Source organism: Harmonia axyridis, chromosome 5, assembly GCF_914767665.1.
Source record: "Harmonia axyridis chromosome 5, icHarAxyr1.1, whole genome shotgun sequence".
Lineage (NCBI taxonomy): Eukaryota > Metazoa > Arthropoda > Insecta > Coleoptera > Coccinellidae > Harmonia > Harmonia axyridis.
In genome coordinates this window covers 5,372,201-5,387,429 of record NC_059505.1, presented here as the reverse complement: position 1 = coordinate 5,387,429, position 15,229 = coordinate 5,372,201, and the positions used below count along the sequence as shown (strand labels likewise).

At 34.8% G+C, this 15,229-nt stretch overlaps 1 protein-coding gene across 5 annotated transcripts in view; it reads right to left on the bottom strand.

Annotated features, from left to right (window-relative positions):
* LOC123679792 (TOX high mobility group box family member 4-A-like) overlaps positions 1-15,229 on the bottom strand; it is a 148,026-nt gene that overhangs the window by 17,526 nt on the left and 115,271 nt on the right. For 3 of the 5 annotated variants that reach the window (XM_045617275.1, XM_045617276.1, XM_045617279.1), the window contains exon 2: positions 6,682-6,759. In XM_045617275.1, coding sequence (XP_045473231.1) covers positions 6,682-6,759 — 78 coding nt within the window. Of the gene's footprint in view, positions 1-6,681; positions 6,760-10,188; positions 10,367-15,229 lie in introns of those variants that run through there. The other 2 variants (XM_045617277.1, XM_045617278.1) reach the window with 1 other exon arrangement.

The following is a 15,229-nucleotide window of genomic DNA, read 5'->3' as shown; positions in this document are numbered from 1 at the left end:
GAAAACAATGGCAAAATTGCATGAATTGGGCTTAAAATTGCTTCTGCACCCACCGTATTCGCCAGATCTGGCCCCCATCGACTTTTTCCTGTTCTCAGACCTCGAAAGAATGCTCTCTGGAAAGAAATTTAGCGTCAATGAAGAAGTAATCGCCGAAACTGAGGCCTATTTTGAAGCGAAAGACAAATCGTACTATAAAAATGGTATCGAAAATCGCAATAATCGCTGTATCGCCCTCGAAGACAACGATGCTGAATAATAAAATCGAATTTTGCCAAAAAAATGTGTTTTACTATGGTAGACAGGGGACTTTTCGATTGGCCTGTTACATCCTACACTGATGCTTCCTTCCATTACATAACCTAACATCACTTGCACTGCTGATACATTTCCTCGAAACGAAAGAAATCCACCACCATCTTCTCCGTCGCGTTTGTACACACAATGGAAGAGAATAAAAACGAGCAACCCAACAACCTTGGGGCTGGGCGTTGAACCACCCATTATCTCCTGTCATAGATACATCATTCTGATGAGGCTACATGATGATGAAGAGGGGGAAATATAAAGAGAGTTATTTCGTTGCCATGGCGATCCTGACAGTGGAACAATTGTGAAATAATTACCCGCGTAGGGCTGTCTAGCGAGCATCCCGAGAGGAAAGTGGCAGATTGTCTTCCACGGCCGCATCAAGAAGTTGGAAAAGTCGAGTGGTGAAGTTTATGGGAGATTGAAAATAAAAAAAAGGTTATGATGTTGTGGAAGGTAGTTTGAATTGAAGAGGTTGGCCATCAACCTTCAGAATATGGGGTTGGAATTGAGAGTGGTGTCTGAGATGGCTTTAAGACATTATTATCTTAAGAGAAACGAAATTAACAACTATAGTAAGAGATCTTCTAGAGCACAACAAGGCTCGTGAAATTTTGCTAACCTTGGAATGCTTTTTTCAGAGAGATATACATCTTACACGATATTGTAATAATGATTCCGGCAACTTTTACAGTTTGGTCTATTATTTCCTTATTCATTGAAAATACCTCAACCTGAACAAAATATTGAAGTAAGAACGTTGAAAATAATAATTGAATTTCAAGGTTGCATTTTTCCAAGTTTTCATTAGAACATAATATAACGCTGAATCAAATATCGAAGCAAATATTTTGTTGTTTTTGTGTAATTTCAGAATTACAAACATAAAATAATATAGGCTGAAGTTGTAGCAACCACATTTTAACCTATAGAATCTTTACAACGTTTAATGAACGTTTCGACCACGATGTTGTCATCTTCAGAAAATTATTATTGTGTTGAGGAACTAAAAGTTCCTCAACACAATAATAATTTTCTTTAAACATTTATAAAGATTCGGTGAATTAGGTGTACAACTTTACTTCGGCCGTTTTGCAATAAATGGCTGCAGCGGTAAGTGGTAGTCGAAATAAATAGATCGTAGATGTCATACAATAAGCTCAAGTATTTGTAAACATAACGCAATCGATATACATATTAGTCGATTTGTGTATGCATCATAAAGTTATTCTCGATTGAACATGTCAGCTGAGAAGCCAAATTATCATCATTTGCGAGAAGTTTTAATTTTCTGTTCATTATGAAGAAATATCCGACTGAGGCTCATCGAATGCTCTCAAATGCCTATGGTGAGGCCGCTATTAATGAAAGAACGTGCCGAGAATGGTTTCAACGCTTCAAGAACGGTGATTTAGACGTCGAAGACCAGCATAACGGCGTAAGAAAGAAGATTTTCAAATATGCAGAATTGGGGGCATTACTTGATCAAGACTCGTGTCAAACGCAACAAGAATTCGCAGGATCATTGGGGGTGACGCAACAAGTAATTTCAAAACGGCTGAAAGTCATGGAAATGATCCAGAAACAAGGAAATTAGGTGACGTATGAGTCGAAGCCGATAAATATTGAACGGCGTTTGTTTGCTTGTGAACAGCTGCTTGCAAGGCAAAGACGGAAGGGATTTCTGCATAGCATTGTGACTGGATACGAAAAATGGGTTCATTACGATAATCCCAACCGCATAAAATCATGGGGATATCTCGGCCATGCTTACTTCAGAAGAATACTAAGTCCCCCATAAATCCTAAAATGAATTTAATTTTTTGCGCAGGTTTGAAATTGTTGGTTTTTCGTAGATGGATATTTCCCCTATGTTATTATCAAATTTTTTTGAAGAGATGCCTTCAATTTTTTCATCTCTCGGTGGAAGACTCCGATTAGCACATATCAATTTTTTGCATTCAGCAGAATTGGCTTCTGGGCGGCAGTTTGGCAAAATCGATGGTTCTGATTTTTTGATTTTCTATATATCTATTCTAAGATTATATTCCTATACTGTATAGGATATCAAGAAGATCTAAGAAGTATAGATTTGGTATCAACCGACAGTTTATAATTGCAAAAAACGAATCAATACAAGAATATTAACAAAATAATAAAATTTTCACCATCTCGACAGCGCCACCTCTGGGTGTTCCCCCCAAACGATTTTAATAGAGTCGAGCCAGAATAGTCGTCCGACGTAATTTATCTGACGGCCAAGAAATATGGCCCATAATTCCGTATGAGAGAATAAAGAAGAATTATACGCGTATTATAAATCACCTCTTATTCGGCTCATTTTTATTATTGCAATTCACCCCTTCCGAACCCGCCTCTCCCCCCTGTACCGCCGCCCGTACGTACGTCGGATTTACGATCGGCCATAATTAAATACCGCGCGTATTTCGCGTACCGCCAGCGGTCTTGCGGAATTGTTTTCTGAAGTTCTGGGGGCAGGAATCAAATAAACGGCCACCGGCTGAAGGGGATTTTCCGAATTTTCCGACCTGATCTGGCTTCTCAGGCATTCAACGAAATTTGGCCAGTTTTGACCGCGTATCACACTGTGCCTTTTTCGCGTCTATTTTAATGCCTAATTTCAATTGTGCGTCAAAATAGACAGCTCAGAAATAGACATTATGCTTTTTCCATGTCTATTTTGATGCCTTATTTCAATTAGGCGTCAAAATAGACAGCTCAGAAATAGACATTATGCCTTTTCAGTGTCTATTTTGATGCCTTATTTCAATTAGGCGTCAAAATTGACACGGAAAAGGACAGCTCAGAAAGACATCATGCCTTTTCCGTGTCTATTTTGATGCCTAATTTCAATTAGGCGTCAAAATAGACAGCTCAGAAATAGATATTTATGTCTGAGCTGATTTCTGAAAGATAACTGGCTCGATAAGACTATGCTTTTTTGACTCTGGTCAGTTAGGTCAATCAGGCGTCAAAATAGATGGCTCGTTAAACGAGTTTCCAAGTTAAGCAATAAAAAGTAGTGTTTGTCAAGCTCCATTTTAATATTTCAGGGGTTTTCCCTTCGGTTACTCAAACAACAAAAATTGGTTTAAAAGCATGCGCATATTCAGCACGCAACGTCAGGCTCAGAAATAAACACTAAAAAGGACTAGTGATATGAGGTTAAGTTAGCATCCCAGCAGCATTAAATAACAAATGGAAAATTACAATTAACACGCATAAGTTATTGTCGAATCTTTTGATGAATGCAGTATTTATATTGCCAAATAAATTTGATCAAATGACAAATAAAAGCTGTTAAATTTTTAACACGAACGAAATTTTTTCATTATTATCAATCACGTTATATAATTATTTTCAAATGAAAATTGATGTACCTAGATATTCTTGTGGAACTTATTTGTCAAATATCCATCCTCTATAACAAAAAATGGTGTTTACTTCATTTAAATGACTAAACATACATATACTGGGTTTACATTAGGTCTTTTTCGTATCTATTTCTGAGCATGCCTTCAAGCCTATTTATGGCTCTTGAATCAAGCTTGAAATCCAACCTCCTGAAATGTCGAACACAATTATTATCTGTTTAACATAACACATAATGATAAAAAGCGAATTAGGATGGACAGTGTTTTTAACAATTATAATTAATGCTTTTTCTATGTTCACATCATGTTTTGTTGCTTGTTTAATTGCATTAGTACAGGAAACGTGCAATTAATCTCTCAAATGTTTATGAACAAAACATTAATAACTTCAAGGTCTGCAGCTATGCAACAAGCGTCTGAGAAGTGTATTGTGATGTGACATCTGTCAGAAAAAAGGCCATCAGTAGGCGGAAATATATATGAAAATATGCTTCTAAAGTGGCCTAGTGTAGTACAGGGCATATGCACATGCGATAATCCTAGTTGCTATATTTGGTCTGCATTTCTTTGTTCCAATTTTTCTTCTTCTGGATATTCGCCAGCAAATCTTTCAAACTCAAAAACCTACTATAGAAAATTATAAATCAATATCGATTAAACCAACAATTCAAAACCTAAAATGATGAAACAAATAATCAAAAAGTAGGTGGTAATATATAGTAGTTGTTGAAACGTTGTTGGGTTCCTAATGAAATTCGTGAAGGTCCCGATCAAGATGAGATTTGTTGAAGAACCCTGACAATAATAGACCAACTGTCCCTCCAAGAGAACACATGGCGCGATCGAGGGGTAAGAAAAGGAAGTCAACTTTATACCAACAAATCTACCTGCCGCACCCTAGTGATGTTTAACTACAAATTCCGACAGCGTAAAAAATTATACCTGTTTCGAGGAAGATAATATGATACTTCACATCTTCCGAAAAGAGGAATCTCTCCGATCAATAAGGGAACACAAAAGGGTCACAGGTCGATGTTGAACGTAAAAATAAGATGGGAATGAAATACACTTGCCTAAAATATACAGAACTGCTCAAGTGAATCGAATTACCCTGTATGTTTGTGCTTTTGTGGAAATGAAAGTGATGATCAGGTGTTTGATCTATTCAAGGTCATTTTAGCGTCGAACTTTAATCTATGAAATGAAATAAAAACTATACAATTTCGATTTCTTAATAATTGTTTTCTAAAAAACGTGTTTCGACAATGATTTAAATGATTTTTTATTCCCTTAATTGACAATAGTTGTTTTAAAGTTTGGAAATTTTTTTCTCACCTTTTGCGGAGCAGTGGGATGATAGTTTCGATGATATTATTGGAAGTTAAAGTTAAATCGCCATTCGAAGGTTTGAACCTAATCTTATGATTTATATAGATTTATGCGTTTGAGTTGAGATATTCAAGGATTTGAGTTGAGATATTCAAGGATAGAGACAGAAGGAACTAATAAATCGCCATTTCATTTTTATTTGAATGTTAACATATTTCAAAATCCCATTTATCACTTATGAATTTCTAAATTCATGGTAATCTATTTCGTTATAAACTATTCATATGGTCACTTGTTAGAGAATGAAAATAATGAAGGCTTTCTATTATTAGATATGACTTCAGAATAATTATATGCATTTTCTGATTGAATCATCACTGCATGTACCTAATTCACAAATCAACGTTTTTCTCTCCATGGAAGAAAAAAGAAATGTCACTCCTCAAAGTAATGTGCAAGGAATTTTAGACAAAATGAGTTATCTATTGTGAAAACTTACTACAAAAATAATGATTCTGTAGTAAGTACGTTTCGTGCATTACGGGCAGATTATGGTCGACATTATCGTCCATCTGAGCGTACAATTGGTAAGAAAGTTAAAAAATTCGAAGAGACTGAAGATGTTACGAATGTCTTAAGGCCCATTCATCATCGAAATGCACGATCGACTAAAAATATTGCTGCTGTAAGTGAAAGTGTTGAAAAATATCCAAATTTATTCATTCCTCGGCGCGCACAACATTTGGGCCTAACTTACAGCATGCTATGGCGTATTTTGCTTGTGGATTTGCATCTCCATCCTTATAAAGTACAGTTTCCACCAGAACTGAAGCCAGTTGATCATGAAATGCGTAGAATATATGCTGATTGGGTGCTTGAACAACAACGTTTAGCTTACGATTTTTCGCAACGAACTTTCTTCAGCGACGAAGCACATTTTCCACTAGGTGGCTATGTTAACTTAACAAGCAAAATTGTCGCAAATGAAGCAGTGAAAATCATCATGTAACAGTTGAGAGACCATTACGTCCACAAAAAAGCAATGTATGGTGTGAAATTTGGTCTGAAGGAGTGATTAGCCTCTACTTCTTTGAAAATGACAAAAGTTTCACTCAAACCGTCAATTCACATGACTGAAGCCAAATGATTACAGATATTTTTGGGCTGAAATTAATGATATGGAATTGAAAGAGATGTGGTTTTAGCAAGATGGTTCAAGAAGCGACACAATATTATTGCAAGAAAATTTTCCAGGACGCGTAATTTCTCGTTTCTACGTCGATGTGAATTGGCCACCAAGATCTTGTCATTTGAGGCTTTTGGATTTTTTTTTCTGGGGTTATGCGAAGGATCGTTTTGATGCCGATAATCTTCTGACTATTGACGATCTATTAACCAATATTAACAGAGATTTAATCAATTTAACCAACATCTGTCAAATAATTGGCGAGATATTGCCTGAAATGTGTTACATTCAGATGATTGAAATGAAAATTTGATCAATATTCTAAATGAAATGTGTTTTATTTACGTTTACTCTCGATACCACAAAATGAATAACCCTTTACAAGCATAGATCATCACACTTTTCCTTCATAATTTCGGAAATTATCCATTCATTAAAACAAAAAAATAAGGAAAAACTCACCTGATCGTTCATTTCGTAGCCGTTCGATTGGAAATTGCTCTGTGGGATACTTAGCGACAAATCAACGTTTTCGGACCTCTGCAACAAAAAAAAAATAACACATTAATTATGAGCCGACCTTTCATGATGGAATGGCGTTTTTCATCCATTTTCCACCATTTCCATACATCCCGATTTTTTACACCGTTCGGCACTTTCGTCACCTGAAATGTTCCGATAAAAAAGCATCAATCAATCTTCGAATCTTTTTCAAAATAAAGCGTTAATTGGTTGTTTTCCCTAATGCCCGAACTTTCATTCCGTGACAAGTCCCGAAATGTCCCTCTATTTGTTTAGCTGAAAATTACTGATTAATGATCGTTGTTTTAATTAAATGTCACGAATTTTGACGCTAACGAATGGCTAGTGAGCAAAAGTGGCTATAATTGAATTGCTTTCATTCGTCCTTTTTACGCTCCCAATTAGGTCTTTACATTGTTCTCTTTTCGATCGTTGATCATGGACTGCACAACTGGTTTATCACGTTTTCATCCTGAAATTCGGTTCGCACTGTTCCTGAATACGGAAAAAGAGACCATCGACCGAATGTGCGAAAATTGTCCCTTTTTTTCATCTAATTTGTTCACCCAGGGGGATTCAGGGTTCAAATCCCGCAGCTTACCTAGTATTATTTATTATGGTGCCAGGAATTTGCTTTTCTTTATCGAAAATAATGATACACTTCAGTCTTTTAAAGCATTAGACTTTAAAGATGAAAATAAGTTATTATTATTATTAGACCAATTGAAAAATCCCCGGTCTGATGCACAGATGGCGGTGCTGGTGTTAAATCCATATAATTTTTAGTTAGTACCAACCTTCAAACGATATGTGTCAAAATTTGACAGCAGTCCGACCATTAGTTTGTGAGATATTGCGTGGTGAGTGAAGCTACTTTTTATATTTGAAAAAAGATGGAAAGATTTCGTGTGCTGATAAAATTTTGCTTTTTGAAGGGAAAAAATATAGTTGAAGCAAAATCTTGGCTTGATAAAGAGTTTCCGGTGTCTGCACCAGGAAAATCAATCACCATTGATTGGTATGCTAAGTTCAAAAGTAGTGAAATGAGCAACGAAGACGGCGAACGCAGTGGACGTCCAAAAGTGGCTGTCACCGACGAAAAATCAAAAAAAGTTCACAAAATAATTTTTAATGACCGTAAAGTGAAGTTGATCGAGATAGCAGGCATTGTGAATATATCATCTGAACGTGTACATCATATCATTCACGAATATTTGTTCATGAGAAATCTGTGTGCAAAATGGGAGCCGCGTGAGCCCACAATCGATCCAAAACAACAACGTTTTAATGATTATGGGCAGTGTTTGAAGCTGTTTAAACCTGCATTTTTGCATCGATATATGACAATGGATGAAACATGGCTCGATCATTTCACTCCGGAGTACAATCAACAGTCAGCTGAGTGGACTGTACGCGATGAACCGAATCCAAAGCGAGGAAAAACACAACAGTCAGCTGATAAGGTTATGGCATCAGTATTCTGGGATGCGCAAGGTATATCTAATATTCATTGATTACCTCCAAAAGGGCCAGACCATCAACAGCAATTATTTTATAGCGTTATTGGATCGTTCAAAGGATGAAATCGTTAAAAAACGGCCCCATTTGAAGAAAAAAAGGCGCTGCTTCATCAAGACAATGCACCGTGTCACAAATCAAGGAAAACAATGGCAAAATTGCATGAATTGGTCTTCGAATTGCTTCTGCATCCACCGTATTCGCCAGATCTGACCCCCAGCGACTTTTTCCTGTTCTTAGACCTCAAAGGAATGCTCGCTGGAAAGAAATTTAGCGCCAATGAAGAAGTATCGCCGAAACTGAGATCTATTTTGAAGCGAAAGTCGAATCGTAATAGGTATAAAAATGGTATCGAAAAGTTAGAAGATCGCTATAATCCTTGTATCGCCCTCGAAGGCAACTATGTAGAATAATAAATTCGAATTTTGCCAAAAAAATGTGTTTTACTATGGTAGACCAGAGACTTTTCAATTGGCCTGTTACTTCATTTTGAATCACCGCATAACTAATTCTTTCACAATATTGATTCGAAGGCTACGTTTGAACTACCTATATTGTGGCTTAATCATAAACATGAATCGCAGAGGCTAAATATTTGTTAAAAGTAGGTATGAGTATTTCGAAAATGAAAACTCCCATAACAGATACAATATATCTTTATTCAAATATCGATTGAGAGCATACAAGGAACATTCTCTTATCATTTCATATTGATATGTACATTCTTGAAGTTATTTCTGGTGTTATATCCTATAAATATCCACTACTCAATGCCGGGTGTATAAATACATAATAAAACTCGTTTTGAAGAGTCACCTCAAAATGTGATACGTCTTTTAAGAGGACTAACTTCAGAATCTTCTCAAGAACAAGTTCAGCTGATTTTCTGATATGAATGGAACACTGAGCTTCTCATGCTCAACTTTGTAAAAGAATATAAATCATAATATGTAGTAAGAAATCCATGAAACTTATTATATTTTGAAGGTTCAACGAAGTTGATTGGGCTTCTGGATACAGAAGTATAGGTACTGTCCATTCAAATTGATGCAGAATTACCTACCGAAAGATGTAGGTAGGTTTATTTACACTTGAAATCAAGCAAGAACCTTGAATTAAGATCACATTATCTTTCCAAGGTGTTCCTCAATACAAAATACTGCACTACAAACTTTAATTCACATTTGAAGGAAACTTATGTGCTTCACAAATTTGAACCTTTTGATGTTTTTCTGATACGAAAATATACGATGATGAAGCACGTTAACAAACTTCCCTTATTTTCGAGAAATAATTTTAAATCTTTAGGTAATCGATATTCCCAATAATTGATAATTCTTACAGAAAACAACTTTGAAAATATCGAATTTGAATAATTGGGTTTTCCGTATTCTTTGTAAGTTTAATCAAATATTTCTTTCATTAGGACCATAGTGGAATGTGAATACTGTTTGAGAAACTAAAATCGACCTTTGAAAACATTATGAAAGAATGTTATCTGAGACAAGATGAATTTAGGTAACACAAATACATTCCCTCTCATAATTTGAATTCAGTTGAAATAGTACCGTTCTGGTTATTTTTAGGAGAAGTGAAATCAGAATATATTATTCGATTCATTCAACAACTCTCTACGAACTACAAAATTAATCAACAACATAAATTTCACGAGAAAATTTTCAAATTTTTTAAGCGCAAGCGATTCCACCATTTCATATCACGGTAATGAAAATATAACAATATATAATTTCTACTAATTTTATTCATTTGGAAATGAGGTATACTGTGAATATAAAAATTAAGGAATGATATTATTCAATGCATATGATGGTGCGTTGAAGTTATATTGAATTTATTCAATTAAAAAAAAAATAAATTGCCGTAAAGAAAAATGTAAAGACTTGAATACTAAATAAATTGAGTACTCACTTGGAACTGATGAAACACCATAAAAACGTTTCAAGTTCAATTAACAATCCACCAAAAGTCGAATTCACTCCGACATCGATTTAACTCATGGTTTTATAAAATGACGTATAAATTTCCTAGCAACAAACATTACATTCACGCACAGCCACACTTCACTGCCGACGGGGAAGAACTGAGTTGGCATTTGGCAACGCTGACTTCCAACTTCGAAGCTCCCCCGTTATCTTTGTTGATACTTTTGTATGCAACCAGTAATACATTGTGGTGTATGTCCAGTTTCACTATATTACATCTATGAGGCTATGAAACGACTAGTCCAATTCAACAATTGAACTAGTTCAATGCCGATCAGTTGAATATTTCAATGAACGACGTAATGAAATCAAAGACGATAATTGAAAATTTGATTGGTATTGATTCAGGCCCGGATGAAAAAGAAACTAGGTTCTTTGTTCCGGAAGTTACTCAACGATACAATAGACTGGTATCGTTATGGATTCTAGCTCTATTGGTAATTTTGCCCGTGGCGTTTATTAAAATTCTCCGATTTCTATTTGCTTTTAATTTTTCCGTTGTTTGCACTGCACTGTTTGCCTTTGAGGAAAGATGAAAACAAATGTGGGGGACTGAATGAAAACTGGAAAAACAAAGCGAGCTAGAATTCAAATTAAATGTATGTAAAGATAATATTTGAATTGATATCAAATTCATATTAACGTGAAGCAGTTTCCAGGGGATCTGTCCACGTTGTGGCAATATTTACTTTGAATTTTGTAAGTATGGAAGGATAGTAAAGCGTTCTCATATCGAAATAAACGCTTCGGTTTCGATATTTACATCTTGTATGCCTCGTTAACTTTCAATTAAATTCCACGTTACTTCGCTGTATGTGGTCGTTAATTTACAGAGCAAAATCCGTATGCTGAGAGTGAACTAATTAACAATAAAATTATAACTCGTATAAAGTGGATTGTTTCCCATGAAATATGTGTTTGGGACATTAGAAACGATATGAACGATCAAATATGCAGGAGCAAGGTCAACAAAAAGGATAATTTGACTGTCATAGATAACATTTTGTTGCACAGAGGGTTTATTTGATAAAACTGGAATACTTACCTAGGTCAAGCTAAAAAATCATCGTCACCGTCATTTTTTTGAATGGAACACCCCCATTTTGTCTCAATTTTGCGATTACTCTAGCTGAGCTGATTGCAAAAATGTATCACATGTTGATTCCAATTGGTACAGGGTGGACAAAAATACAATAGTTTTGTGTGTGCTCATAAAGTAATGCGTAACATTCTTTATTAGTTAAATCAACAATATTATCAAAAATACTAATTGTCTAGCGGCAATTGCTTTGAATGTAACACCCTGTAGTTTGTTACATTTTTAGATTAATAAAAATGAGCTGTTTCCAAACATGTTTGTTACTTGTGGTCTAGCAGACAGAATATGAAAGAAATTATTTCTTATCAATTTAAAAACATGTATTGAATATAACGAACTACAGGGTGTTGCATTCGAACTAATTGCCGCTAGACAATCAGTATTTTTGATAATATTGTTGATTTAACTAATAAAGAATGTTACGCGTTACTTTATGAGCACACACAAAACTATTGTATTTTTGTCCACCCTGTATACCAATGGGAATCAACATGGACAAATATACAATAGTTTTGTGTGTGCTCCTAAAGTAGAGCGTAACATTCTTAATTAGTTAAATCAACAATATTATCAAAAATACTTATTATCTAGCGGCAATTGGTTTGAATGTAACACCCTGTAGTTTGTTACATTTTTAGACTAATAAAAATGAGCTGTTTCCAAACATGTTTGTTACCTGTGGTCTAGCAGACAGAATATGAAAGAAATTATTTCTTATCAATTTAAAAACATGTAATGAATGTAACGAACTACAGGGTGTTACATTCAAACCAATTGCCGCCAGACATTAAGTATTTTTGATAATATTGTTAATTTAACTAATAAAGAATGATACGCGTTACTTTATGAGCACACACAAAACTATTGTATTTTTGTCCACCCTGTACCAATTGGAATCAACATGCGATACATTTTTGCGATCAGCTCAGCTAGAGTAATCCGAAAATTGAGACAAAATGGGGGTGTTCAATTCAAAAAAAAATTACGGTGACGTCATTACTCGAAAGTAGTTGTCCTTGTATATTAGATTATTATTTTAAAATACGGTAAATTGAAATAAAAAATCGACGTGTTTCAGGATTATTTCTTAAAATGGTCTGTTCAGCTGAAAATGAATTTGTTCCATACTTTACGGATACAGTGTATATGATTGCTTTAGATCTAATGTTTTTGGTACTCATTCTCTTTAGTATTTTGATCTATAAGAAGTATCTGTCTCATTCGAGTATGAAAAAAAATCGATATGTAATTCACAGAAGAGGAGATCAGCGAGACCTATTTCAAATATCATAAAATATGAATAAAAATCCAATAAGAAATCATTCAGTTCCTTCTTTATGTCCATAATATATGTAACCAACTGGTTTGATGAATATCTGAGGTTTGTGTTCAAAGTAACAACGAAAGATCGTTATCGTGAATTGCGTATTATTCATCGTAATTTTCTTTATGACCCCTAGAAATAAGGTTTGATATAACCACGATTGCCCACACTATCGATTTGTTTTTCAACGCCTGAAATGTTAGAATTCCACGCTCCGTTTAGCAATTATAACATTTCCTTGAGAGACCTGAATATCACTGCACCTGAAATTTGAGGAAAAGGTCGAACTTTATATGTCAAATCGGGATCATGACCTCTCCGAAATCTAATAACGCTATTTTTTTCATATCTAGTGAAGACTAGTCTGAAGAATATTTTGAATAATAGGAGATGATATTCTAGAATCTGAAACATTGAGAGCAGGTTCGCTATAAAATAGCAATTCTTGCATAGTTTCAAGTCCAAGTTTCTAGCACGTCCCATTCGAGAAAAGACAGTTTGCAAGAGTACAAATTTTTTTCAAAAAATTGTCGTGTTTTTACAAAAATTGAGTGATGGTTTCACATAACAACTGAACGATGTAACAAGTTATTTGACAATTCTTGACTATTTAAACAAAAAAAATGAAAAGTTCAAATTTGCGTAGCTAGAATCGATATTTTTGTAGAGTTTGATACATTGTTGAATTCGTAATTTTTTGCTTTATCACCTCATAAGGAGAAACAATATGGCGTCCATAAAAAAACTATAAGAAAATTGACTATCGCGTCTCTGAAACAATGGAAAACAGAAAATATCTGACGACACCTTTAATAATAATAATAATAATATAGTTTATTCTCTTCTTTAGAATCACTATATTGGATAATGGCAAACAACGCTAGTTTTTTCGTTAACAGCCTAATGGTTTTCGATATCCCTGTAGTGTCCTTCTAATTAGTTCTTACCCTGTATAAGGCAATCCACAAAGAACATACTTCGTATTTTGCATGAAGACTTAGGCCTTAATTAAGGCTTTTTAAGTTCAGTTATTTTCAAAAAAACGGCGTTACGTGTTATTTATCAAGGTGATCACAAATGGTCATTGAGATCTTGTGATTTAACACCTTTACACTTTTTCTTTGGTGCCACGTGAAAGATAAGGTCTATGCCAATGCTCCACAATCGATTCAATATTTTAAAGATGGAATCGGTGACGTTATCGAGGATATGCGCTAATTAGTCATTGAAAATTCATGAAAAGGATATGGTGCTGCAAAGGTAGCCTTGGCGGCCATTTGGTTGATATCGTTTTCCATCTTTAATGGCGTACCTTCCTCTTTACAATCACCATACAGACATCCATTGATTTCTCTTAAAATAGACTCGTGTTTTGTCAATATCAATATGAAACCTTTAATTTGGAAAACCCTTTTTTATCCACCCTCAGTTTGTTACGCATAGGTACTCTCGGAGACCCTGTAGAAGAATCACTGTCTGAGTATTATGTCTAGAGATTTATAAGCCAAGCAGCTTGACATTTTAACCAATTACTTGACTGAAAGTCAATCTCGTAAAAAATAACATAATTGAGCTTGACTTGACTTGATTTTAGATATCTCTTGCTTGACTTGACATCAATCTACTTGATATTACTTGATCTTGATATACACGTGTCTCACGGCATATATTTCTGCAATCTAGTGCGCGCATAGACTAAATAAGGGGATTCCTCCAGCGCCGAGAGACTGAAGCATTCGCCAATGTGACTTTATTATTAGTTTTCTAACATTTCTATGAAATCTATTGGTAGATTTTGGTAGTTTCAGAAATATCTTTCCAAACTTGGCTTAAACAGCAAAGGATTTTTTATCAACGCCAGCATCATCAGCTCCTGTTGAAAGACAATTTTCCAGGGCTGCTTTTACAGTTACAAAAACCCGCAATAGGTTAGGAGACAAATCTATAATATGCAGTATGTGTCTTAGATCCTAGATGGAAAATTATGAAATAAAACAAAGCCTGGAGGTTTCTCAATATTAAGAAACTTTATTTTTTTAATATTTTTATTTTGTTACGATTTATAGAGATTTAATTCATGTTTCTATTTCAAAAAAGTTGATATTTTCGGTTCTTTTATACAATAAGTGCAATAAATAAGAGCGTTCCTTTTCTGTTCATCATTTTTTATTGCTGTGACGCTACACAATAAAATTCTGAAAATCAAGTAGCTTGATATAGTTCAAGTACTTGATAAAAAAATACTTGATTTGACTTGAGATTGAAAAACTACTAGCCAAGTAGCTTGAAAATCAAGCCGATCCGTGAATCCCTGAATGTCTAAGAGCTTTTGGTCAAACCTAAATGAGGAAACAACTCGCATTCATACCACAAAAAAAAATATCGACAAAAATTGACATTGCCGCGATAAAGATGCCCATACACGTTCAGTCCACAGAGCGGAAAACAAGCAAAACTTCCCGACATATCCCGTTCGAACGATCAACAGAATCGCCTTTGAATATTCACGCCCCGAAAGTTAGAATTAAAAATTCGAACGAAAAA